Here is a 26,088-nt window from a genome sequence, read left to right as displayed (position 1 = left end):
ACATGCAAGCAACGTGCCCCAGATACTGATTGCCCTGACAATAATATCATGATGCCACAGGATCAAACCTGACAGTAAATAGTAAATCTTGCCTAAACTATGATTTTTAGGCATGCATTAAATGGAAAGCCTGGCTACATGCTCAACCATTTACTGGTCCCCTCAGCGTAAACAATCTACTGTGGTAAAAGATTTGTTAGGAAATCTGAGGTGAGGGGCACCTGTTTTCTTCTAGGAAAAAAATCAGCACTTCAAATCCCCTTTCAATCCACTGAATATAAACAAATAGCAGTGAGTCTTCTCCTCCAGCATTAGGTTTAAGAGTGTTACATCACTTTTTCTGATTACCTTCCTATATACTGAAATTACTCTTTTCTGTACTTCAAAGCCATGTCAGAGTAGTATCATAACAACATCTTTATTTGATAGCTAGAAAGGAAGACAGCCTTCTAGACACCAGTGAGCAGGAATGGCATTAATTTAACCTATGAGAAGCTTCTACTATTGGAAGCACTAAATAATATTAGGAATACAAGTGAAAAAATGCAGCAGCAAAGTTCATTCTCAAATGGAGCTGGAGGTGAACAACACCGATTAGTTACAGTCAGTGCCAAATGAAAGATGGAATAGCCTTCAGTTTAGAAAGCCATTTCTAAAGTTATTTGACTAAGTTAGAATAAACCATATTTGTATGTGAAGTAGAATTAACAAGGGCTGGAGTACATATGTACACCCAGGCGGGTTAGGAGGCGTTACAAAAGTAACATACAAAATGTTCTCACTACCAGGATTATACAGTTCACAGCAGTGAACACACTGCTTGCGGAGGATGGTGTACTGGAGCAGGGCCTGTCTCAGAGCTCCCATTAGAAGACCCTCCCTCTGGGAATTCAGTGCTTCCTCAAACTGCAAAGTTTGCACTGAAAGTTTTGGAAATATCTCTGACTGAATCTGAATTTTTCAAAGTTTGAGCTAAAATAGTTCTGCTCTTTTTCAGGGAGCAGAGGATGAATCCATCACTCCCTCCGTTCCACTTATGGGTTGTTTTTTTTTGTTGTTTATGAGCTTCTGTGAATCTGCTCACATGTGCTGAGTGGAAATATTAACTATATAGCAGGTAATAAGGAGCACACCACATATTCAAACCTGCTGGGCATGAGCTGCAGAACTCCGCAAGCCTTTCTGCCCGCCTGCAGTCACCAGACCCACGGCCTAGGAAGGAAAGCAGTAAATTTTCTCTCTCCTGCACTTTTTATTGCCTCTGTCTGTTACCCTTCCTCTCCTCAGTCATGGTTAGGAAGGAATATTGCAAGTTAGACACAGTGGAATGAAGAACAGAATTAAAGAGGTAGAATAGACTTCTGGAGGCCATTTAGTTTAACCAACATGCAGCGAGTCCCTATGTAACTTCAGTTTCAGCAGCTCACCAGCACTAACCATTAGATATATCCACATAAAACCACTTCACTCAGTGTACCCAGCAGACAACAAACTCACCAGGGCTATGCAGGAAATGAGTCTGTCATCTGCAAGATGCTCTCATTTACTGCAGAAGCTGAAGACACGCAGTGTGTAAAGGAAGGAAAGAACGTAGCCTTGAGGTTAAAAAGCATAAATGTCATCCTCAAGTTCTGGAGTCTGTCCAGTTTGGGCTGCAGCCCGTATGCTGCTGACTAAACTGCCATAGAACTTTTCTCTGCTGAACTCTGATTGTTTGGACTCTATTTCCCAAAAATTCCAATTTTCTGAGATCACAGAAACTGATTCATGAAACAGCTGAGAACTCAGAACCACAGCACGAGTCAGCCTCAGATCTGCTTTGGCTACAAGCAGCACAAAGCATTATGAAATTTATCACGTTTAAGGGATCTTACACTGAACTGAGAAAATCCGTGATAGCTTTTGCCCTACATTGTTATCACTTTTGTCTGCTCGTGTGCATTCAGTAGGCAAAAAGCCTTCAAACGGTGATTAATCAAAGTGTTAATAAACCACCTTCTTATGGTACTGATGTAGAAAAGTACTTGAGGAAGTTGATAATCATGCATTCAGTTCTGGCTGGAACGGTGTGCAGCAAATAACTCAGTAGTATACACTGAGCAATTCAGATAAAACATTTAAGAGAGCTCCTACTCAGTGGTGTCTATTGTATGTGTTAATGGCATACACCTCATGGAAAAAGGTAGCTATGCAATCATGTAGTTTAATATCTCTGTCATGATGCAGATGAACAACCAGAAAAATTACCAGAATTAAGAATGCTGACGTATTTTCAGTTTTCTCTATGCTTGATTTTACAACTTTCACACTCCTGTTACGTAGCAAGACATAGTGAATTCCTAAAAACCATTTTTCCACTTCTGAGTATTTCCATGTCAGGAACTTGTAAACAGCTTTTTGTATTCAAGTCTTACCACTATAAAACTCCAGGAACTGAAGAAGTCACTGCACTGAACTTTATAGCTAAAAATATTAGTTCATTGTGCATCTCTGGTAACTTGGAAGGTTGAATCTGACATTCAAAAAATACATGAAAACGCTGTATCATTTATCACATAAGAGTATAAGACCATGTTCAGTGACCCATTTAGGAGAGTATGGGGGTAGAGGCCAGAAATCTGAAACTATCCACTTTAAAATGTCTCCCTTCTTTAACGTGCATCAATTAAGGAAATGGTTTGCCATTAAATTATGGCTCTCCCACACACCATTTAAATACACACTTGACTCCCATTGAAATGGTCAGTTCTACTTAAATTAGATTGAACTGTGCATAAACAAAAGACTACCGGAGACCACAAAACTCCCATAGCACCCTCTGCTGATAAAGAGGGAATGGGATTAACATTCATACAGAGCAGTTCCACAGAGCAGGCAAAGTAGCAGAGAAAAGTGAAAATGGGTTTTCTCTGCAGTTCAGAATTTAAGCTGCTGCTTAATAAAAGGACCCTTTCAAGACATTTACACTCAAAGGCCCCATCCTGTAGTCCTTACTCTGGCAAAATTCCAGCTGAAGTCAATGGGAATATTGCCTCTGTAAGGACTATTCAAAATTAGTCAAACTGTCTGAATATCATTCAATCAGCCCTAATCGCTGCATTGAGAATAAAGGCCGTAATTTTGGCATTTTTTGTCACTTTAAATTCTTCAACAAATACTTGCATTATTCTCTGTAAATCATCTTGCCAAGCAGTATTTGTCAAATAATTGGACAATTTTTTTTCCATCAACCATTGAATAAATTATGAATAACAAGCACTGATTTAACCATGTGACTCCCATCAGTCAATTCTCAAGTTTCCTCTGAAGGGCTTAGCTGAGGGTTCTATTGGTGGCTTAAACATTAGAAAAAATCTCATCCAACAAGAACTCGTCAGCTACCTTTCCATCAGTATTGACAGTGGGAAGGCTGAACCTAAACTGTGATTTACTTCTCAAATGGTGTGGAGTAACATCCATGGTAGCATAATTTTGACAGAATGTCTGATTTAAAACTCATTTTTCCAAGACTGAAGTATAAAGCATGTAAAAAGAATGTGAAGTTCCACTTAGAAGAGATGATATATGTAAAGAGACAATTACTTCTATTACATTAATCTAAATTCTTGTTAAATGTATATTCTTTCTTAGGCACATAAGCCTCAAAGAGGCACAATAGTTACAACACTACCACAACATTAGCAACATTTATGTGTCTCCTATATAATACATTTCTTATTGGTGAGAGAGAACTGCAATTAGAAGTATCAAGGCCATTAGGAAATTTTAAAAGGAAGAAGAAGTTGCAGCTTTATCATCTTTTAACTCCATTATTATTAATAATAATAATTATTAGTAGTAGTAGTAGTAGTAATAAGAAGTATTAGAAACACCAAGGCACCAGAGCGCACCAGCAGCTCAGAGACTAGTTTCTGAATGGTGTGACTTCTGCTTTGGAAGAAACAGTTCCTTCAGAAGATCTATTATTGTGCAATATAGAGCTATGGGAAAAATATTATCTTTATCCAAAGCTGCCATAGGTACTATTGCTGGAAACATCTTTTGAGTACCAATTATCTGAACAAAAATTCCCCCAAATATAGAGCTATGGGAAAAATATTCTTTATCCAAAGCTGCCATAGGTACTATTGCTGGAAACATCTTTCGAGTACCAATTATCTGAACAAAAATTCCCCCAAACCCCAATTCTACCCCCCAAAAAATAGCTTCTACTTCATCAAGTTGGATGTACAAACAAGTTGATGACAGCCATTGACAAGACTAAGCAAGTGCACAGCCAGAGCCTTAGCCACCTCCTCATCTCCAGGATGGACCCAGCAACTCAATGACTTTCCAGCAAGCGATAAAAATAAAATAAGATGGGAATGCGAAGACAAATGAGAAGATCAGCAAGAAAACTGTTATGAAAGTTAACAAAATAATGGAGAATTGGTAGAACAAATGGAAATTCCATAGGGAGAAATTCAACTCTAGAAGGAATTACTACTCTGCGCAGAGCCTGCCCTACAGAAGATTCTCCCTCTCACCCCCACGTGGGTATGCCTGTATGCACATTTCCATCTATCTTACTTAACTCCCATTATCTTTCTGTTTCCCTCTCATTAATTCATCTTTTATTTCAGCTAGTATCAGGAAGTGCAATTAAGCTGCACCGAGCATGTCTTCACTATGCAAATTATTTATGCCGTAACTATTTTTATAATTAAGTGGTTTAACACCACTTATTACATTTTTTCAGTTGTTTACAACTTTGGCAAATGTCAGTTGTTTTCCATGCCAGGTACTTGTGTCAGGAAGAAAATGTTCTGGATTGTTTCCGCAAAAACTTCCCGAGAGTGGGAAAAACACATCTACATTCAGAGTATTTTGTCTCTCACTGATGCTATCAGTACCACAAGTGCAGAAGAGATATAACATTTGGCCATATTCTTCTACGGATGCTCAAGGGATTATTTTTGGAGTTGCCAGAGAGTCATTCCATCCACACAAAGCTCTGAAAGTCGAACCACATTGAGCCTCTTTAACTCCAGCAGTTAACGGATGGTTCTTTATCCTTGTATCCTCGTTGTAGTCTATACACGATTGCTCTGCAGCCAGTAGATGGATGGATACAAGGGCACAGAGACCAAAATCAGAAAAAATACAGCTTTCGGTCTTACGCTGCAGGGTGAGATTTGTGGATACACATCTGGGCAATATAACTTGGGCAGTTTAACAACACAGACAAATCTGCCTCCATGGGCACAGGCCAACCATCTGATTATTAACACAGATTTTCAGAACAGCATTACAACCTTCTCCAAAGCCTATGCTTCAGTGTCGTACTGGCAAGACTGAGCTCCCCATGTTAAAGCTAATGTGAGGATGACCACCAGGCACACTTGCCAGTACAAGCATTCCTTTTCACTCTGTAGCATTTAACTGAGAGAGATAGGAAAACTTCCTTGATGCACAGAATAGCACCTGAGAGAAGGCAAGAGACAGGGATAGACTAAAGGAAACTGGAATATGAGAAGAGAAAACCTAAGCTAAAAATTGAAAGTGACTTTGCATCAGCTGTAAAAGCAGATCCTAAGCAATGCACAAAAGGAAAATAGCTCTAAAGAGGCACATAGTGTCAATTATGGCACTTCCCCACCTTCGCATCCTTGCTTTTGTAATTAGATGGCTTCTACTCTCCGTCTGTGCTATAATCACTCTGGTTTTCTCTCGCATTAGAAAGACATTGGTGTAGATTCTCTGCTAGTGTAAATTGGCACAGTGCCACTGATTCTAGTGGAACTATGCCAATTTTCATCAGCTGCAAATCCGGACCATTCTTGTTAATTTACTTGTAAAGAAGCTCCCCCACATGCCTCTAATCATTTCCATTTTCCCTCTTGACCTTTTCTGTGTTTGGCATTGTTGTTGTTTTTTTTTTTTAATCTTAGAAATGTAGCGATAAAATGCTTTATTTCATTGGGACGCCGTTAGTCATCACTTCCAGCCTTTCCTCCAAATACAGACTGACAATAGGGTGCAGCACATAAAGCTCTATGCCACTGCAGATCCAGGTTGGTATATCTCCATGGCTCAGCATGGTGCAGGAAGGGAAGCACATACAGTAGGTTGCACCACATCTCAAGTAAAAAGATGTGTTTACTAACAGTATTTCCCAGAAGTATCTGTACGGCTTTGGAATGAGGGAAGGCATATGCTTTTGCTCACTGGCAGTTTAGAAGTGTCCACAACAATCCTATTCACAGTCCTAGATGCTCCACTGACTGGCTTAGTTTCCTGACGAAACATGTTGCTTTCTATATTTGTTTTATTTGCATAATGTTAGTTATCAAGTTATTTTTCCTACGATTAACTGTATTACCAGATACAGTCTAAAACAACAATCTTTAGCTCCTTCAGATTCCTAGGATGAATGCCACGTGTTCCAATTTCCAGTGCCACTTAATTCATTGGTTATTGCAAGCCCTGAATACACATCCCTGTGTTTTTCAGCCTTTGTTGTTTGTAAATAGCAGCAGTAGGGAAGGTAGTTTCTTATGATCTGCTCAAGTTCTAAGCAACCAAAATGCTTTGTTCCTGCATGAACTCTTTGTCCTTTCAGCTTGCACCCTTTGTGCCATGGTGACTCCTCACTTATATCCTGTAATACTTTCAGCACACTATCACCACATCTCTAAGAATTCTTCAGGCTCCCTGAAATTCATTAGAGGTTAATTACCCTTATATCTGAGCCATGTGCCTTTGAAATAAGCATTAAATACTTATTTATTGCACACACCAAAAGTTGCGTTCCAAGCTTCACAAAGCTCATAAGGTGTTTAGTTTATATTGTGCTGTGCATCATGTTGTGATATGATATGGAATGATGTCATCCACCTTAAAGCACACTTGTCCTTACGTTTTTCCTGAGAAAAACAAACTGATCTTTACTTCCTATTCCTTAGTGTTAAATTCACCCTGTTCTAAGTATTATTTAGCCTGGATATTCTCTCAAGTTCTTATCCGTGCTTCACATTTCTGAATTGATCTTCCATATCCCAATTTGTTTTTCTTACAAATTATACAGACACAAAATATTGTACCTCACTGATTGTTTTCAGTATCTAACAGGTGGCGTGTTATATCTGAATAACCCTAATGCCAGATATCGAGCCTTACCCGGAATTTCCTTTAAGCTCCTGACATTATTCTATTAGTATTTGCAAATAGTATTACCTTGCAGAAATGTTCCTCTTTCAAGTTCCCTTTGCTTTTCTGCAGCACAGCAGCAGCAGTTGCTCCGTATATCTCCTATTCTTGCACCTATATTACAACACAGAGATATCTGAACAGCACTCAAGGAGCCAGACATTTCAATCTAAAGATATAGTGGGAAGAAAATTATGTAACAATAGGAAGAAGGTTTTGTGCTGCCTCCGCACTAAGCAAAGAAATCCTTGTCCTTCATAATAGGTGTTGATGACAATAAGAGAACTGTAGGTTTGAGGTAGCCATTCGAACAACCTGTTGGTTTTATAACTCAGTGCCTTTTTGGCATTCACTTTTGCAACATAAACTCCGTGAAACAGATTATTAACCCACTGGTTTGTTACTCACAATATTAATTTCCCTAGAGATAGAAACTAGCAAAAGGCAAGTTAATTTTACATTAAATTAGAAACAGGGCGGGAGGGGGAGGGGGAAATAGGGAAAAAATGTGCTGTTACAAATAGCATTTAACATTAAGAGAGAAAAAAGGGGGGAAAGAAACACAAACACCAGGGCTGGAAGTATTAAAAGCAGTCTCTGAAACCTCAGTGATGACAGTTTGAAGAAAGCAGCTTTTATGTGCTACTGAGCCCACCTCTACAATGTCTTTTAAACGCAACTGTTTACCTAGAAAATATAAGCAAGGGCCAGAATCTCGTCTAGAAGAGGCACCTTTTGACTGCAGACACTGAACTGAATCCTTAACTAATAAATTGTTCCACACCTTTGTCTGAAACAAGAAAAGCAAAGGTCTGCATTTTCTCACAAGAATGCACAAGCCCCCTCAAAAGCAATATGTTTTTCTACATCTAAGTCTCAGTATTTGTTGACTTAAAGAGTTTGTATGAATGACAATGCACATCACTGGTTTGTGACTTCTGTCATCTGTGCTACTGAGTGTACCTTGACTCAGATCAAAGTTGAAAGCTTCTAAAAAGATACACAAACCACAATGTGACAAATAGCATGCTTTGCTTGACACGGCAAACAAGAAATTACTTTCATCAGCCCAGGAAAAGAATCCTGTGTTTTCAGTGCTAATTCTGAAGACCGCAGTGATGGAACCAGGGCTTTACTTCATTCTCAAGGAATGAGAACCTCTTACAAGACAAACAGAGAGGAAGAGACACTATCAGTGCATTAAAAGCTGGCCATTGTATGAATCTGAGATTTGTATGTAGTAGACATCTGCAGAAAAATCAGCTTTTACCTGATTAAACTGATTTCCCACAGAATGGAAAATGTCCACATTAAGCAAATATTCAACTGCTAACTGGAAATTACAGATCAGAACAGAAGCAGCACTTCACAGACGCATCCAAAACCGAGCACACATTCACAGCACTCCTCATTCTGATCGCACACACAGTTAATAAAGACAGCCAACAGAAATACTGCATAACAGGTGCTTAATATTACACCAAAGCCTTTCTCAGTGTATTCCGATAAAATGTCATAAACAAATATTATATAATATTATAATATTATATACAACATATATAATATATATAAATAATATAACAATTATATTGTAATTGTTATAAACAAAAAGCACTACAGCTCTGTAAATCCTCACCAATATGTGCACTATTGCGGTGCAAAAGTTTTCACTCTGCCACAGCATCCAATAAAAATGAAAGGTCATGCATGAAATCACATCTGGCTTGGGATCTCATTTGTTCCCAAAGCGTACATATGCAAATTTCCCTTTAAATTAAGCTCTTCCTCCCTCAGAAGGAAATAGTATTTACTTAACAGAACAAGTTCTGAATTCAACTATAAACCAATGACAGCCTTCTCATTTACTTGAAAGGGCTTTAAACGAGAGCTAATAACAGGACTACTACCCTTAATACCTACAGCTACACAGGGAAGCACATGCCTGGGAATTAGCAGAAACTGGAAGAAAGTGCAGAAAAAAATAAACCCAGAGCACAGCAATGAAAAAACACAGTGTCTGTATGTATGTGCGCTTCATGTACTTTACATACAGTAGCATAAATATCCTTATTTCCAGTGGGAAAAAATAATAATAATCTATATATTCAAAGACATAAGAGTCATTCCTCATCCTTTTCAACATTCACACCCTGGACCTTGGCTGGGAGACAATAACACACCCCAGCACTGCAGTAACACTGCTATGTAGCAGCCCTTCCACTCACTAAAGGTTCACCTGAGTACAGCATTCACCTTTTCTTGCTTCATACAACACCTTTCCTGCTTCTTCTTTTTTCAATCATGTCAATATGTAATTTTATAACACGTTCTTCTAAATCTGCCTCTTCAATGTTGATCAATTAGAAATGCCTTCCATGAAGCAGAGCATTCCTTTCAAGCACTACACTTTTTTAACGCTCCTCCAACATAACAAAGCGTCAAAACATGCTGCAAACAGCATCATAGTAAAAAGCCCAGATTTCAGCATTGATTCACAGAATCATAGAGGTTGGAAGGGACCTCCAGAGATCAATGTGTCCAATCCCCCTGCCAAAGCAGGTTCCCTACAGCTGGTGAACCCATTCAACCCATTCAAGCTCTTCTTGGAAAGTTCTTCTCATCCTATTGATGGCCAGGCCATCTGCTTCTGCTATTTAGCAGCACCCAGCTCAGTTGCTGCAGTACTAGAAGGATATAGGTTGGCTTTTCTGCTGGTCCACTTTGTGCTTTAAGACCAGAACCTGCTGAACCCATGTCTTCCACCTTCACAAAGACTTTATTATGTGTCTCACACTTGTGCTGATAACTTGTAGCTAAAACTTCCATTTTTCATAAATCTTCCTAAAAAGAATTCTCCAACCTTCAGGCCTTCTTGGCAGACCTGCGATTTCAGCACTATTTAGAAAAACAATTACCTTTTCAAATAATAAGCAGAGATAAAAACAGATATCATCTATCACTTATTAGTCACCTTTAGAGCAGGCAGCACGTCCATTATGTTAATGTCCTTCGAGTGTTTAAAGCAACCTTCTGCATTTTAAGTGGAGGCTCTCAGTAAAAGGTGGCACTTAATAAGAAATGGCAGTTACTGAGGCGTGCTGCTCTCCAGAAGACTGCAGTATGAATTGTAATTTATTTCTGGCCATGCATCAGCTGGGGCTAACGCAAACATTTCAGTTTAGAAGCAGCAAAAAGTACAGTAACAGCACACACCAAAATAAGAGATGACACTAATCTTCTCTGAGTTTCAATTAAGGCCCAGCACCTTTGGATTAAAGGCTTATTTTAATGAAAAGCCTTAATTAAGCATACGTGTGTATAAAATCACCTTAATGAGGTATGACAGAAATGGAAAAGAAGGTAACCTCTCTGCTTATTAGCAACTTTGAGGAACTCGGTAAAGGATTCAGGGAAGGAAAAAGAAAAACAATACAGAAAAGCTACAAGTAATGCCAGACTAAGTTCAAGGATGATGAACAGTGAAGCCAAAAGGAGTATAGGAGGAAGTGTTTTTCAGTTTTTGTTTTAAAACTGATGCATAGCTAATGTTTTTTCTGTAATCCAACTGATTTATTTTGCAGCTGTGACAGCATTCGCACTTCCACATAAATTTTAGACAGCACAAAAAGAAGTTTTGTATTTTTATTTGCTTGGTAAAATTTATTACTAGAAATGCATTTAAAAGCATATATTATAAAATCTCCCTTTGTGATGTTACTGAGTCAGGTTTGGTGTCAGGCAAACTTACACGTTCACTTTAAAAACTGCTATTTTATCTTTCTGTCCTCAGAAACAAAGGGTGATTTCATGTCATTATAGCCACTTCAGATGTTTTTTTTTACATCTTCCCTGGCACTACAGAGGTATTCTCATTTGCAGATTTGAATTTAAAGTAATTACTTATAATTACAGAGAAGAAATGCATCCAGTGGATTAATCACTCCATTTATATGCTGCTCAAAGGATTACTCTCAGGACAACATCACTGCTTTCTCTTGGAAAATGTCACTTCCACAAGAAAATGATTTTTTTTTTAGGTCAGTAGCGGTTGAGAAGGACTTTGAATGCTATTTAAGCCCAAAAGATTATTAAAATGGCACACCTGGACTTAAGACAGCATCTGTGCCTGTCCTCTGCTTAGGGGATAAAGGATCTGCAGGTGTCAATGCAAAGGGAAAGAGCCAGTGGAAACCTATGCTCTTACTATGGGCTACGAGTCCCTTTGCAGGGCTCTGGGCCAGAGAGGTAACCAGTGATTACCACAGAGAAGCGCAATGCTTCCAGCTCAGGTCATGCTCCAAATCCTGAAAAGTCTCATAGGGAAATATGTTCCTTTAAGCCATCACTTCTTGTTGGGACCGAGGACAGGACACTGGGTGACAGATGTCTTTGGTTTCACCTTTGTGGATAGAGCTCACCTCTTCTCTTTATATATACGTTATTTTTTTAGTAACTCTACAGATTTGCCAAAATGCAAGTGACCCAAAATGACAATCATCCCCATTCCTTCCCTCAAAGACACCAGTGCATAACTTCAAATGGGACAACTTTGTTTTGGTTAACAGGAGAAAGTGTGAGTCCTTCACCCAACCCAGCAAGAGACACAGCCACAACCACCACACTATCCAACTAATGGTGCTTTTAAGGTTGGAGCCACTGGTGATTGGATTGTCGTAGATAAACACCCTGCTGGTGCTAACACAGAACTGACAGAGGAGCACTTGGCTGAAGGCTGTGCACATCCAACAGTCCAGGTTCTCTGCCCCACCCAGGCCTTTCGTTGCCAGGCATTTCTGGCACCGTTTCTGTTCCTAGAGCCAACTGACTTTTATAGACCTGTCTGGGGATGATCGATGGAGCATCATCGTTTTTACAAGGTATGACTGCACACCTTTGAAAGAAGGCAAAGGAGTGGGAAGAACTGTAGGAATCAGTAGATAAACCCATTACCGGCATAAAAATAATGTATTCATTTTGCTCCAAAAGTAATGCCTTCTATTTAGTTCCCCAGAAGATAAAATGAAGAGCACAAAATCACTATTTGATAGAGCAAATTCTCAGCTACAAAACACTAATTTTCAGCATAGTCACCACCATTAGCTATACATTTTTACCAGTAATGAACAAGAGCCTGTATGCCACGCTTGTAAAAATCTGCATGACCATCCAGAGCGTGGCTTATCTTTCACACTGCTGCTGTCACCATTGAAACGCACCATCCACTCACCTCACTGTTGTGATGTCCACTGTTTGGTCTCCATAAACGTTCACCAAGGGTCAATGGATGTCAATGTGTGCATTTTTTTCCTCCTGGAGGAATTCAGTGATGCACCTTTGCTTCATACTCATTTCATTGTCAGACAACAGAGTGTCATGCTGCCCCTCTTCTGCCATCTGTCACAAGGCAAAAAAAAACACAACAGAATATTGGCAGGAAGGTTCTACCTCTACTGCCATATCACCAACATCCACCTCTAATGTTCTGGGCCAAAAAAATAAAATAAGAGGCATTACTTTCAGAGCATCACTAGTATTTAGTATTCTGGAAAACCACGTAAGCCCTTGGGATTGTTTTTAATTGAAATAAAATGTGCTTGGGCATGCCAGGCTTTTATAATCCATGATGAGTTTATTGCATATAGTAATTATGGACTCCATAATTAAAACTGAAAAATTACTGCTATTTTACTTAATACAAATGACAAATGAAAGATATCATTTTACTTTTTGTATGTTAAAACTGGGTTGTGTCAGAAGCATCAATCTTAGACTTCACGTCCATGTAATTGTATGTGAGGCTTCAAGTAAGCGAGTTGCGTGTGGATAAAAGCCTTTGACAAGTCAAAAACTTTGGCTAAGATTTCTTTTAATTTAGTATCACATACATCTTTTTAGATCATTTGCAATAATAATTATGGAAAGCTTTTTTTTTTTTTTGCTGTTCCTTACTAGGGCCTCGCCTCCGAACGAGAGGGGATAGCAGTTTCTGCAGTTGCTTTGCAGGATCATATAATACACAATCATCAGCTCCAAGATCTTTCGTTAGCAGATCCTCTTAAGTCAAGGTCAAGGAACATCAGGAACATTTACAGACCTGTGAAGAAAGAGATGGTCAAAGCAGTGGTAGATACTGGGCTACAAAAAAAGAGAGCTCAACAGAAGAATAAAGAAGATGCAGAAAAGGAGTATGTTCTTGATCCCAATCCTCCACGGCTAACGTTAGGTAAACTTCTTTATATTCTCATTTGTGATTTTCTGCTCTTTATTTACAATAACTAATACGAGGCATCTAGACTTTCTATTCAGTAAGGCAATTGTGCGCTAAACAGCATTAATTCTTGTTTTTAAATTAGTCAAAGTCTGATCGTTTAGGCCACCATATGAATGGTCATTTATAGCAGTGGAATTGTCCTCAGTGGCTTGAATACAGCTTTAGAAATATATTAAGACTTATTCTTCTTATGAAAGTGAATGAGAAAGAAAGAAAGAAAGAAAGAAAGAAAGAAAGAAAGAAAGAAAGAAAGAAAGAAAGAAAGAAAGAAAGAAAGAAAGAAAGAAAGAAAGAAAGAAAGAAAGAAAGAAAGAAAGAAAGAAAGAAAGAAAGAAAGAAAGAAAGAAAGAAAGAAAGAAAGAAAGAAAGAAAGAAAGAAAGAAAGAAAGAAAGAAAGAAAGAAAGAAAGAAAGAAAGAAAGAAAGAAAGAAAGAAAGAAAGAAAGAAAGAAAGAAAGAAAAGAAAACAACCCAAAAAAAAAAAAAACCCTATCTTGAGGAAGAATTCTTCATTAAAGGGCAGGGAGTCTTTTACACCATTTTAATATGCTTTGCATATTGACTGCTGCAACTTCCATTACCTTTTATTCTCATCTTAAGCATGGATACTGTGCTTATTTTGAAGATTGCAGGATGAATAAGGTGGGTTTTATGTCTTTTTGAAATGGTTTCTTTTTTTCCCTATTCAGTGAAAAGACACTTGTGCTGTGTTAAATATGTTCTGTTAACATATACCCACCTTTACTCAAAGTTAAAAAGGTTTGTTTTTGCTATGGTCCTGGGGCTAAATCCAGGGAGAATTAACACCTGTAGCTAAATACCTTCTTCAAATTTAGAAACAAACATGCAACAAGATAAAAGTCACAGATGTGAGGGCTTGGAATGATGCCTGGTGAGAAAACTCACTTTTAAATAGCATGATAATAACGCAGTTGTGCAGCAGTGACAGATAATACTGGCTTTAAAAAAAATCCAGGAATCCAAAGCCATGAAGCGTCTCAGCAGAGCTGGAGTCCAAATGTGCTTCCCAGCAATCAGTTTCCATTCTCTGCTTCCCTTTAAATGTTTCTATGGTATTCTTGCCGTGATCATCCCACCTCCATCCTTTTGGTTGTCTTCATTAGTCTTTTCTTGGAGCTTTCCAGCTCCACGATTTACAGTCTTAAATGTAACAAACTTACATCATCATTAAAAATTGTTTTATTTATTCTTTGTTTATAAAAATGCCCGAGGCCTCTCTGAAGATCGTGTTGCCTTTGCTGGAGGAGCTGTCACAGTAGTCCAAGCTCTAAAGAGAACCATGTAAATCAATGAGGCTCCATACAAGCACAGGCATCTGCCTTTTGGAATCAGCTTGAGGTTGAGGGGGTAACTTAAGATAATACACAATAAGTGAGTGTAGCAAGCATTTGGACAAAGGTAGTAAGACAAGGTGGTTATTAGTATGTTTGCCTGGTTATACTTCTAAAGATGGGAGTTGTTTTTTTTCTCCTTTGGTTCCGTTTGAAGAGGAATTTGAAAGGGGAGAGGATTCCGGGGGCAAAGCCAGCAGAGAGCTACTGGGGTTAACGCAAATACAAATAACGAGTGATTCTGGAAGCTAAATGTGGTGAAAAAATGCAGACCAAGTGTGAGCATGTTCTCTGCAACTACAAGACAAAGTATTTTCTCCTTAAATCCCAGCACTGACTGAGAGATCCTACACGAATGTTTGTGCAACCGATTGCAAAGAATGTGCTGAAAGATTCTAAGAAGTCATTGCCTTTGTGTCTGTGTTTGCTCATTAGTATTTTCACCTGTAATCTCTCATTAATGTGTAATGCTTGTGTCAAACTTTCTCTTTTTAAGGACTCTGTGGTTTAAAACTTTAAGTTGTGAAGCAACTTTGAAAATGTAATTTAATGTGTTTTTTTCTTCTTGAGTTTGTAGGTAATCAAACAACCTCCGAGGGTTCGGTCATTAAATTTTTCTCAACGGGGGCTTGTGTCCTAAAAGCTAATTATAAGGGCTTAGAGGTTATTGTATGTAATTACTTCGCTAATGTTCGTTTTAGGATAAATAACTCAGCTGTGTGTCAGTAAGCAGGTTGGGCTTCTGAGCAGTGCATAAGAATGAAAACTCTTGGATCTCCTGAGCTGTGATAAATGTAGGCTTTCGTTACTTACATTTCTTCCAAGTGCAGCTTCAAAAATATCTTCACAGAGCCTTTTACATCAATCACATATCACTTCTTCTGTGTCCTGCTGCCAGTTTTCCTTCATCAACTGTGTTGTGTAATAGCTTTCCCTTCTAAACACCTGTGTAACCTGTCCCTCACAAATATCCCATCTGGTTTATATTATTTAGAAGTTAAGTTTTGCCTCCAATCTCTTCCTATTTGGCAGCATTAATCATCTTTATATGGAAGTTTTTAATAAGCTTTACTTACTTATTTATTTACTTATTTATTTCACTCCGGGCACATACAAAAGGCTTCCCCAATGCAGTCACACTGTCTTCCCCAGAACAGTTTCTGACCACAGTGACTGGAAGAAAATAAAGGGCATTTTTTATTCTGCGAGTATTTAACACTGTGACTGGTTTGCTGTGTATCCAGATTCTGTCATTGCAAAGACTATCTACACGTGTGTGTTGGACCATCCACACAAGATCCTCTATTCTTACTCATTCACTGATACTCTTCAATATTACTGTCAGGTGAAGCCTGATATATGTTTTTAGTAAAGGTAAGATATGAAACCAAATTTGTTTGGTGTCTTTGAAGAATGTTCTTTGCTATAAGGAAGCTTTATGCCAAGAATTTGGTTGGATCCACTGTGTGGTACAAGTGATAGAGTTGACCCTTTCCCATTTACAACCACAGCCCTCTACCTGGCACCATTGCTTTACATTCTAACTATTTAATATACCTTTTCTTTTCTGATTTTAGCAAATATTATGGATGCCCCATCATGGACTCGTATTTTAGATTATATACCTCAGGCATTCCTCCACTATTTTCATTCAGTCCACAGATGTTTCTTCTGCTCCTCAGTATGACATAGGTCTCATTTTACTGTACCACTTAGCATCATTTTTTTCACTACTGAGATACTGATGCTGACCTATATCCCATATGTGGGGGAAATACTGTATTTTCACAAATTCCTTCTTCGAGAAGACTGATTTATCATGGGCATTCAGCATGGTACCTCACAGTTATCATTTGAGACTGCCTAGCGAATAGGTAGCCAGTATTAGGAGGTATGTTGCCTGCCAGTGGTTTATGTGATGATAAATTTGTATGCAGCATCTGTATGCAGTATTTTTAAATAAATGAATGATGAACGTTATCTGGTGATTTGTTGTTCTAACTGTCTGCAGCTCAGAAATTAGGACTAGTTGAGCCCCCATCCCTGCCGCTGACTGCTGAAGAATGGGCGAAAATAAAGCAGAGATCCATTCAGCATGGAGACTCCATCCAGCCCTGCGCAATATGCAGGGAAGAGTTTGCACTTCAGCCTCAGGTACGTGTGTAACTTGTGGACTACACCATTGTGTGTAACTAAGATTTTCCAGAGTTACTCCTAAAAGTCACTATCTGGAGGAAGAGAAGAAAGAACCAAGAGGTTCAACTTTAGAATGCCATTTAATCTTTAGCAGCTGTGTAGAGCTGTGTTGGCCAACTCTGAACTACTTTGCAAGTGAGATGGTAGAGAAAGGTCGGTAGCGTTTGTTCACTGATGCAGTTATGACAGTAGTGGAAAAGGTAATCAGCAGTTTTGTTTGATTTTGCAAAGCAATTCTAGGCTATATTTTGCTCCATTTAAATTCCCATTAGGTACAAACTTTGGTCTTGTTAATCAAAATTGTAAATACGCGCTAATTAACCAATGTACATTATATTTTCTTTTCTTGCAAATTTCCTTACTTTGTAGTTTAATTCAGTAGTTATTTCCATTTTGAAAAGAAGTATTTCTTCAGATAACATTTTACCTTGGTGTCTTTATTCAACGCCACGCATGTAGCATGAGCACATCCATTGCACTTTATTACAGCCTCTCATGTATCATATTGAAAACGTGAAGTGACGAGTGACTGATTGGAAAGGAATGCTGCTCTCACAAACCTTAGATGGAAGGATTTTGCTTCCCTCTACATGAACATCATTAACTGTAGGTGTAGAGTTGTCCAAAGACAAGTGGGATGGATCTGGCAAAAGACCATTCTACCCTAGAAGTCTAAAGCTGGACCAAAAGACAGCAGTCATTAAGGTTACTTTAGATTTGACACAAAAAGGGAAATGCCCCTGGAATCCTTTTCTTTACTTGTCCTCAGAATTTCTTTTAGGTTTCCTCCCTCAAGGGAAAAAAGCCACTGTATCTAAAAGCTTTCCCTTCAGCTGGCAGCCAGCCATTAATCCTTTTGTGTTTGCCAGCTCAATAGTGCACACTACTTGTTCTGGTTTCCCCACTCCTTTCCCCATTTTCCCTTCCTCTAAGAGCCAACCACTGTTTTTGTCTCACTCTATCTTTTGTCAGGATGGAGATCATCAGCATTTGGTGGGAATGTAGGTCAGATAAAGGTGAAGTTTTCTTGTAGCCTGTGAACACACTTTCTCTTTTTCTTGTTTTTTTTTCATCTTATTTTGTATTTTGATGTAGTTTTATTTTAATGTATGAAATGCTGCATTTGATTTACATCACTTCTTGAATTTTTATGTGTTTATGGGAAAGCCGGGGGGGGGGGTGAGAAACATCTCTGTTTCTTATAACACTTATAATACTTTTATAACACCTTTGTTATAAGTATTGTCCATAATATGTCCATAATATTGTGCTGTAGTTGGCATCTCACACGTTCTGCCACTCCATGTATTGTTAACTCCAAATTCACACATTGGTTTAAGCTGTAACTGATTCAGTAATTCCTACAGAAGACTGAAGATAGTATTTTAACCAGAAAGAATGCACAAGTCACCCGAAGAAGATGACTTAGAATGGATTAAAGATAATTTTCTCTGTTTTTTCCTTTGTAAAACAGGTGTTGCTTTCCTGTTCCCACGTATTCCATAAAGTGAGTACGTTTTTATTTGATAATTCGCGCATATAGTTTTAAATTACTTAATGAGGATCTCAATGAATCAATGTAATCATCCTGAAAAAGGACTTTAATTCCAGATTCTTAAGATAAGAAATACAATTTAAAACTATTGAATGATGAGGTTCTTTATTCCACTGTGTTGTCTTTTTAAGACTCAATGGGAAAGCAGAGTTTGTACCGAACAAGAACAGTCTAACTCAAAAAAAATCATGAGAATATACATAGATTTACAATTAATTTTTAGCATTTTACTTACAAAAACATGTATGGTGTCCATGGGTCGTTGAATAAACGTTTCCTCACATTCTGTAATCAAACCTCTTTCCAGTGATATCAAATGCGTAGGAAATAATTGCAATTATTTTTTTCAGGCATGCCTGAAAGCCTTTGAAAAATTTACAGGCAAAAAGTCTTGTCCAATGTGCAGGAAAAATCAGTATCAGACCAGAGTGATACATGACGGGGCCCGCTTGTATAAAATAAAGTGTGCCACCAGGTGAGCCTTGCTTCTGCTAGAGGTGCCATCGCTGGAAAATATCTATTTCTAAATAATGTTCTGAATTTGTTAAAAACTTTTAATAAGAAACCAGACAGAAGAAACAAGCAGTAAAATAATGCAAATTTAAGCTTCCTCTTGAGCAATCTTGTTTCTTACAGAATTCAGGCCTCCTGGAGGGGATACGTTGTTAGAAAATGGTATAAAAACTTGAGAAAAACTGTCCCTCCTAAAGACACCAAACTAAGAAAACAGTTTTTTGAGGAAAAGGTACGTTACATTTGCTTCTTTGGTCCATTCTTTGGTCTGACTCAGCTCCCTTAAGTCTAAACTCTTGGGTGTCAGCTCTCTACCTTTTCATTTATTCCTTGTCACTCATATCAATAAAGCAGCATTGAAAACACTCTGTTAACAGTCTCCTCATCCCACCCTATTTTCAAGGTAAAAGTAGGGAAAATAATTTAAATACTTAAGGCCTCTCTTAATATATAATAATAAGCTATGTATTGTTCTGGTATGTACAACAAGGCTTTTTCCGAGAGTTGGTATTTCCCTCCTCTTTGTGATTAGTCACAGTAATCTTGTTTTCTGTGAGGGGTTGTGGTTTATTAACAGGAGAAATTAATTAATCCATAAACAGTCATGACTTATTTGCATTGTCAGTGTTTCTTCACACAGCGCTGAACTGGGTAGCTCCATCCTATGGATTTGCTCTTCTCCAGCTTCTGCTCTAATTCAACTCAGGCTGATGATGGAGGGTCCTTTGGCACTGGAGGTGGATTGGATGGAGGGTGCTAAAACATTTGTGTTTGGAAGAAGTGAAGAAATACTTCAGTAGACTGTGACTGTCCTGAAGTAAACAAACTGATAAAACTGCTTAAGTTTCATCAGATGACTGTAAACCATAGGATAATCTTTTAACATATATTTCATGTATCATTCGCAGCACTGGGAGATCATTCTTATACGTAACATTACAGGTTTTGTAGGGAACATTTTTCACTTTTGCTTACAAATATATTTATAAAATTGTCACACGTGAATTCATAGAATCATAGAATGGCCAGGGTTGAAAAGGACCACAGTGATCATCTGGTTTCAGCCCCCTGCTATGTGCAGGGTCACCAACCACCAGACCAGGCTGCCCAGAGACACATCCAGGCTGGCCTTGAATGCCTCCAGGGATGGGGCATCCACAGCCTCCTTGGGCAACCTGTTCCAGTGTGTCACCACCCTCTGGGTGAGAAACCTCCTCCTAAAATTTAAATCTGGATTAGCCAGGTTTAAAAGAATTTGGTGCCAATTAGGATTAAAGGATATGTAGCAGATGATAGATGAGTTTTGCTAAGTTAGCTCTTACACATTTAAGTGCTGGTCAAAGAAAACACCAAAGAAATTTTTCACAAGAATCTGTTTCCAGACACTAAAAAGCTTTTCTAAAATAAATTTTGCCTCAAAAAATAAAATAAAATAAAATAAAATAAAATAAAATAAAATAAAATAAAATAAAATAAATAAATATTGTGGTGCTTTTTAAATGTCACTTCCTAAATGTTAGCATAATCAAACAGCACCTCAAGTGGAAACGAAACTAAGTTTTTAATAATCCTGCTTCTCCTGGAAGAATCACAAAGGTTAAATGTCAGGTTTCACGCTCTTCAATAAATATCACGAAATAAAACAAATGAAGTCTGAAATATTAGCACTAGGAGAACATATATTGCTTATTTCAGTGTGATATGGGAGCCCCGATTACACCTATGATTAGAATTTGTAATAACTCAGATCAAAGGAGATACAAAAGGTCAGAAAGCAAAGCGTGCTACTTCTTAGCACCACTGCACGCAGAAACAGGGCGTTGCTTCAGCAGATGAGGTAGCAAATTTCTTTGATCCTATCCATAAATGTCACTCGTGCACGTCATTTAATTGCGGCACGGCCTTTTATTGGTGCAATTAAATCTTTTCAAATGCATTACATTATCTCCAGCTTTGCTAAATGCGCTGACCGTTGTTTAGGAAGCTGGGTAAGTCACTGTGAGATGGGCTGGCTGGCTTTAGGTTCGTTCTCCCCCTCCATGTGATTTCTCCCAATGATTTTAATTTAAATCTCTCCAAACAGTGTAATGGTCCTAAAATTTGTTTAGTCGTTTGACTTCCTTTATCACATGGAGATGGTAAACATTCTGTTGCTAACTTGAAGTGGCTCCAAGCAGCCAAACGAGGAGGATATTAAACCAGTAAAAGCTTATCAACTGATTCATTGATATGCTGTAAATTCCAGCCTTTTCATTTTACTTTTGAGGGTTGCCATAAGTCAACACATTAGTAAGCAATTTGCTGACACTGGATCACTTTAAAAGGCTTCCCTGTGGACAAAGTTCACGCCGGTGCTTTGTTTCATCGTTCGGTTTTATCATAGCCCTTGTGCTGCCCTACAGATGACTGAAGGAGTTTTGCATACCAACAGAGTTTTTCAAATCCTCCGCCTGTGCTTTGCTATTCACACTTTAAGAAGTTACAGACAAAATAGAGGTATGGCATTTTCAGAAATAAATTCAGTTAGTTTCAGATCTGGAAGAAATCTGTCTGAGTGTAACACAGCAGGATTTAACATGTAAATCCTAGAACATATTAACGTAAGATTAACAAATGATGTGAAGTTTTCATTACTTTCTGTTTATTTTGATAGTGCAGATTTGCCAGTTAACATAAATTTGGAGTTATATTTTAGTTGCAGTTTTTCCCTTCTCAACCCTAGGCTTTATTTGCTGATAGATGGGATGCAGGTTGGGTCAAACCATGCTGCAGGAAATCCAGGAGCAGCTCAAAACAGACCAGTGTCTTAGAAGCAGGGAAATTAATAGAATGCTGACCTCTTAGGCAGCAAAAGAACTTTCTTCTCCCTCCTTTACAGTGACTGCGCAAAGTTGTTCATGAGGGGACTCTCAGGATCACTTAGTGAAATGGGGTAGAGAAGCACAAGTGCACGCTCAGGGAAGAAACGAAGCTTCTCCCCGCTGAGGGAAAAGGAACAAACAACGCAGCACAGGAAGAAAGGGGACACTACGCACTTTAATGCAGCTCCAGCCGCTTTCATTGCCTCCCGCTTTCAGCTCTTGTTAATTTCCCTCAGCAGTCAATCTAATCATCCCACAGTGTTTAGAGATGGGTCAGGTCTTGGAACTGACCGCATGCTGATTGCGCTGCTCTCAGCTTCACAGAAATAGACACTGGATCAGGGATGAGTTAAAATGTAGTTGTTTTTCCCCGAGTTTTGGGTCCTGAGAGGCTCACAGAGAAAGTTAAAGCATCTTTCATGGCTGCTCTACCTTTCAGTTTCATTGCCCTGGCTTTCTTACAAAAACAGTTCCGCTCTGTTCACGTTTGATGCTGACCTAAATGAAGATTGAGCATAAATTGGGATAAAAAGTATTTTCATCTGGATCAACTTTTACTTGATGCAGAACAGAAACTGGGAGTTATGTAAGTCTTGGTTGTAATCTCAGGCCAGGTTGGATGGGGCCCTGGGTAGCCTGCTCTAGTATAAGATGGAGGTGGCTCACTGGAGGGGAGGGGGAAGCACTGGAACTTGATGATCCTTGAGGTCCCTTTCAAGCCAAGCCATTCTATGATTCCATGATCTTATCTTATACCTTCCAAAGTCTAGTTTGGAAATGAAGTCAGAGAGAGCAGTTAACGTTACTGTGTGAAGCAGGTCTGGTTTTACAACTCAGGTGACAGCAGTTCAGATTGACCAGTGACATTCCTAGTAATCTTCATTTATAGATTTACATCAAACCATTAAAGACATACCAATACACTGCACTTTAATCAGCTTATTTTGCATCTCAATTATCATTTGGGGTTGTTTAGAAACCCCATCGTGTAAATACTGGAGAAGGCCTGAAGTGGGATTTTTGTTTGTTTCTTCCTGCACACAAACCACTACTAAAGGTCACTGTTCACATGGTATAGCATTAGAAGTTTTTTCTTTCTTGTCAGTGAGCAATCATGGAGGGAGCATTAGAACATCCATCCAATCTTTGCCAGATATAAAATGTCTCATACAAAGTATAGAAAGTTCTTCTGCTTTTCAAATCACATTGTGATTTAAATACACTTTGCAGGAGGCTTCAGAAGGCTTTTGTTTTTAGGTAGATACACTAAATTAATACCTCAGCATTACCTTGCACTGGTAACTAAAGCTGATTGGCGCTAACATGGATACATCCTTTCAACATACTGTTGTGCTTGAGATCATTTTTTAATACAATGAGGCAACTTAACAGGTCTTAGTTTATCAGTGTATCAAACTATTAAAAAAAGAATAAAGCATCATCAAGAACCAACTGACTTCTCTTCTGTAATGGGTTTCAGTATTTATCTGCCCTCTTTTAATGTTTGTCTTCAAGTCTCCACTGAGAAACACTACATTATCAGTGGAAAACATTCTCTTACTTGTACATTATGTGAATATCTCTCCTCTCTATATATATATGTTAGTAAACATCAGCTGCTTCTGTGAGGTTTTTCATAGTTTTAGAAGGAAATGGGAAACAGAAGGTTTGAAAACTAAATGCTAAGTAAGATTTTCAAGTATTTCTGTGGCTGGTTGTTTTTTGTCGGCTGTTTTGGTTGGGTTTTGTTGTTGTTGTTTGGGTTTTTCTCTTTTGTTATTTGTTAATTGTGTAGCCATTGGATTCGGCCTCTTGCTTCCATCGGGTTTAAAGAATTCACTTTGAATACTCCATCATATGCTATGAAGGGTCACTTTTAGCAGTTATAAGGGGTGCACATGTCTTGGTGTGAACAACTGGCCAGAACTGAGGTGGAACAGCAAGAAGGTATTCAGGCACTGACCTACCAACAGCTGCTGTTACCCCTCACTTCCCATTCCCTCCTCTCTGAAAAAATGTCTGTTTTCCAGGTAAGTTTTCAATCTAACAGCAATCCATTTTCTTTTCAGGTTCAACAGATCAGCAATCGGCTGCTGAGTTCTTACGACATAAACCTAGATGATTTTCTTTCCAAGATAGACTTTTCTATAGCTGCTTGTCGGGATGCATTTCAGCAGCTGGAAGGAAAAGAAATACTCCTCAGTGAAGATGACTGGGAGAGGATCCAGATGCAGGTTCGCTAGCTTTATTTGTTTGCCTGTTTAAGAACTCTGCACTTATCAGCTTTTACACTCTTTGGAGGCATGGCAGCCTTCAGCATAATTGAGATTTTTGAAGGGGACGGCGGAGTTATGTTTTTTAATATAACCTATTCTAAATCAGGAACATTCAACAAGTTTTTTATACTTGAGGTCTCCTTTTACTTCAGCAGCAACTTTCCTCAGTTAAAGAGCCCAAGGAGACTGCAGGCAAAATCAAGAGTCAATGTTGTTTGTTCATCAAAATACACCGGTCCAAGTTTGATCGCTTTAATTAGTAATTTTATGATACATTTACGCTGTTTCACTACCATAGAGGTTTTTCTGTTGCTGTTTTTACTTAGGCATTTCGGCTGGAGATAGCTGACTGTCCTATCTGTATCATGCCGCTCAGCCCTACTGCTCAACCTGCCTGTGTTTTTTCTGGTACCAGCAATCCGTTTTCACGACAGATTGTTCTGCTTTCTTGTTCACATTTGTTTCACCATACCTGCCTTGAAGCGTTTGAAGAGTTATCCTTGGGAGTGCAACATATCTGCCCTCTGTGCCGCTCATATTATCAAAAGAAGATCCTCAGGTGTTGATACCCACAGCTCAGTGAAGTACCTCCTAGCAGAACAGAGCTGACAACAAACGTGCATCGTTCTAACTTGGGAACCTCTTAAGATCCAGATGTTTCAAGTAGTTGCTTTTAATGTACAATGGCATTCACCTTGTCTTCGGAGAAATAAAAGAGTACTGTTGCTTTACTTTCATAGTAAGTTTCACCTTTTGTGGCATTTTTCATCTCCCTCCCTCTGGCACTTTCACCTTCCCTCATTTTCATTTTAAATAAAAATATGGTTATGACTTTTCAGCTACATGTTACCAAAACCAATTCAGGTCACCACATGCAACTTACGGGTCTGAGCACAACGACCATCTCATAGAAGCTACAGCAAAAGTATCACAAAAGTAACAAGAAAGATCATTTTGCACAAAAAGGGAATCGTTGATTAACTATTCAAATGGAGAGCTTTCAAATAATGCTGACAAGATCAGATTGTGTCAAGCATCAAGTAAGGCGGTCATCATATTTCCAGGTACATGCATTTAAAGACTTGAGCAAGAATAGACAAATATTCTGACAGGAATTTCTTAGGCAAGAGTTGTTCTACAGAGGGCAGCATCAAACTGCTGAGAGAACTGAGAGAACTTCACCTGTTAAAGAGAAGACAAAGGGAAATACAGCCTCTGAGCCTTGGAAATACTCATGCAAGCAGAAGAGTTATCTTGCTTACTGTGGACACTTGAGAACCAAATTAAAGCTCAACACGTTGCAAGGGCCACTTACACTTCACATTTAGGAAACCCTGGACAATTAAACAATGTATTGTCAGACAGCACAAAAGTCACAGATATTCCTGGTATTTAACCTGCATCTGAGGGACTAACAGATATTTTTGATCCTGTTCAGTTGAATGGCTCAGAGGTCTGCAGGTCCTTTCCAAATGTGCAATGCTTGGACTTCTTTTAAAGACAACAATGCTGAAGTCTCCAGTGCAACTGTTTCAAAGAGCTTAAGAACCGTCACATTATTAATATGTAAGAATTGCACTTCAGCCATACACCGTTAACATCACACAACCAGGATACTCTTCTATGAACAATCCTCACTTGCTTGGAGCGCTAGAATGAATAACATGCTTGTAAAACAGGGCTGGGCTGTCATACCTCTGTGTGTACACGATACGTGGTATGTGATGGAGATCCACGTAATTTTCTTCATGAGAACCTCAAAAAAAACCATCAAATGCAGGAAGGATGGGAGGGAATGCAACTGACAGAAACATTGAGAATGCTTGGAACGCCACAGATCTTCCTCACTGCTTTAAATAACAGAATCAAAACCCCAC

The 26,088-nt window shown here is 38.6% G+C and overlaps 1 protein-coding gene across 1 annotated transcript; it reads left to right on the top strand.

Annotated features, from left to right (window-relative positions):
* The first annotated feature begins 11,974 nt into the window (after nucleotides 1-11,974).
* RNF32 (ring finger protein 32) lies at nucleotides 11,975-24,942 on the top strand. The gene is made up of 8 exons (XM_015852833.3): nucleotides 11,975-12,065; nucleotides 13,141-13,411; nucleotides 16,822-16,964; nucleotides 18,481-18,513; nucleotides 18,912-19,036; nucleotides 19,198-19,306; nucleotides 24,005-24,169; nucleotides 24,538-24,942. The coding sequence occupies exons 1-8, from the start codon at nucleotides 12,042-12,044 to the stop codon at nucleotides 24,775-24,777; spliced, it is 1,110 nt and encodes a 369-aa protein (XP_015708319.2). The 5' UTR covers nucleotides 11,975-12,041; the 3' UTR covers nucleotides 24,778-24,942.
* Nucleotides 24,943-26,088: the final 1,146 nt, after the last annotated feature.

The sequence above is a fragment of the Coturnix japonica genome, chromosome 2 (assembly GCF_054131305.1).
Source record: "Coturnix japonica strain WE chromosome 2, WE-NBRP24, whole genome shotgun sequence".
Classification (NCBI taxonomy): domain Eukaryota; kingdom Metazoa; phylum Chordata; class Aves; order Galliformes; family Phasianidae; genus Coturnix; species Coturnix japonica.
Note: the sequence above shows the minus strand (reverse complement) of the source record. Positions and strands in the feature narration are given on the sequence as shown.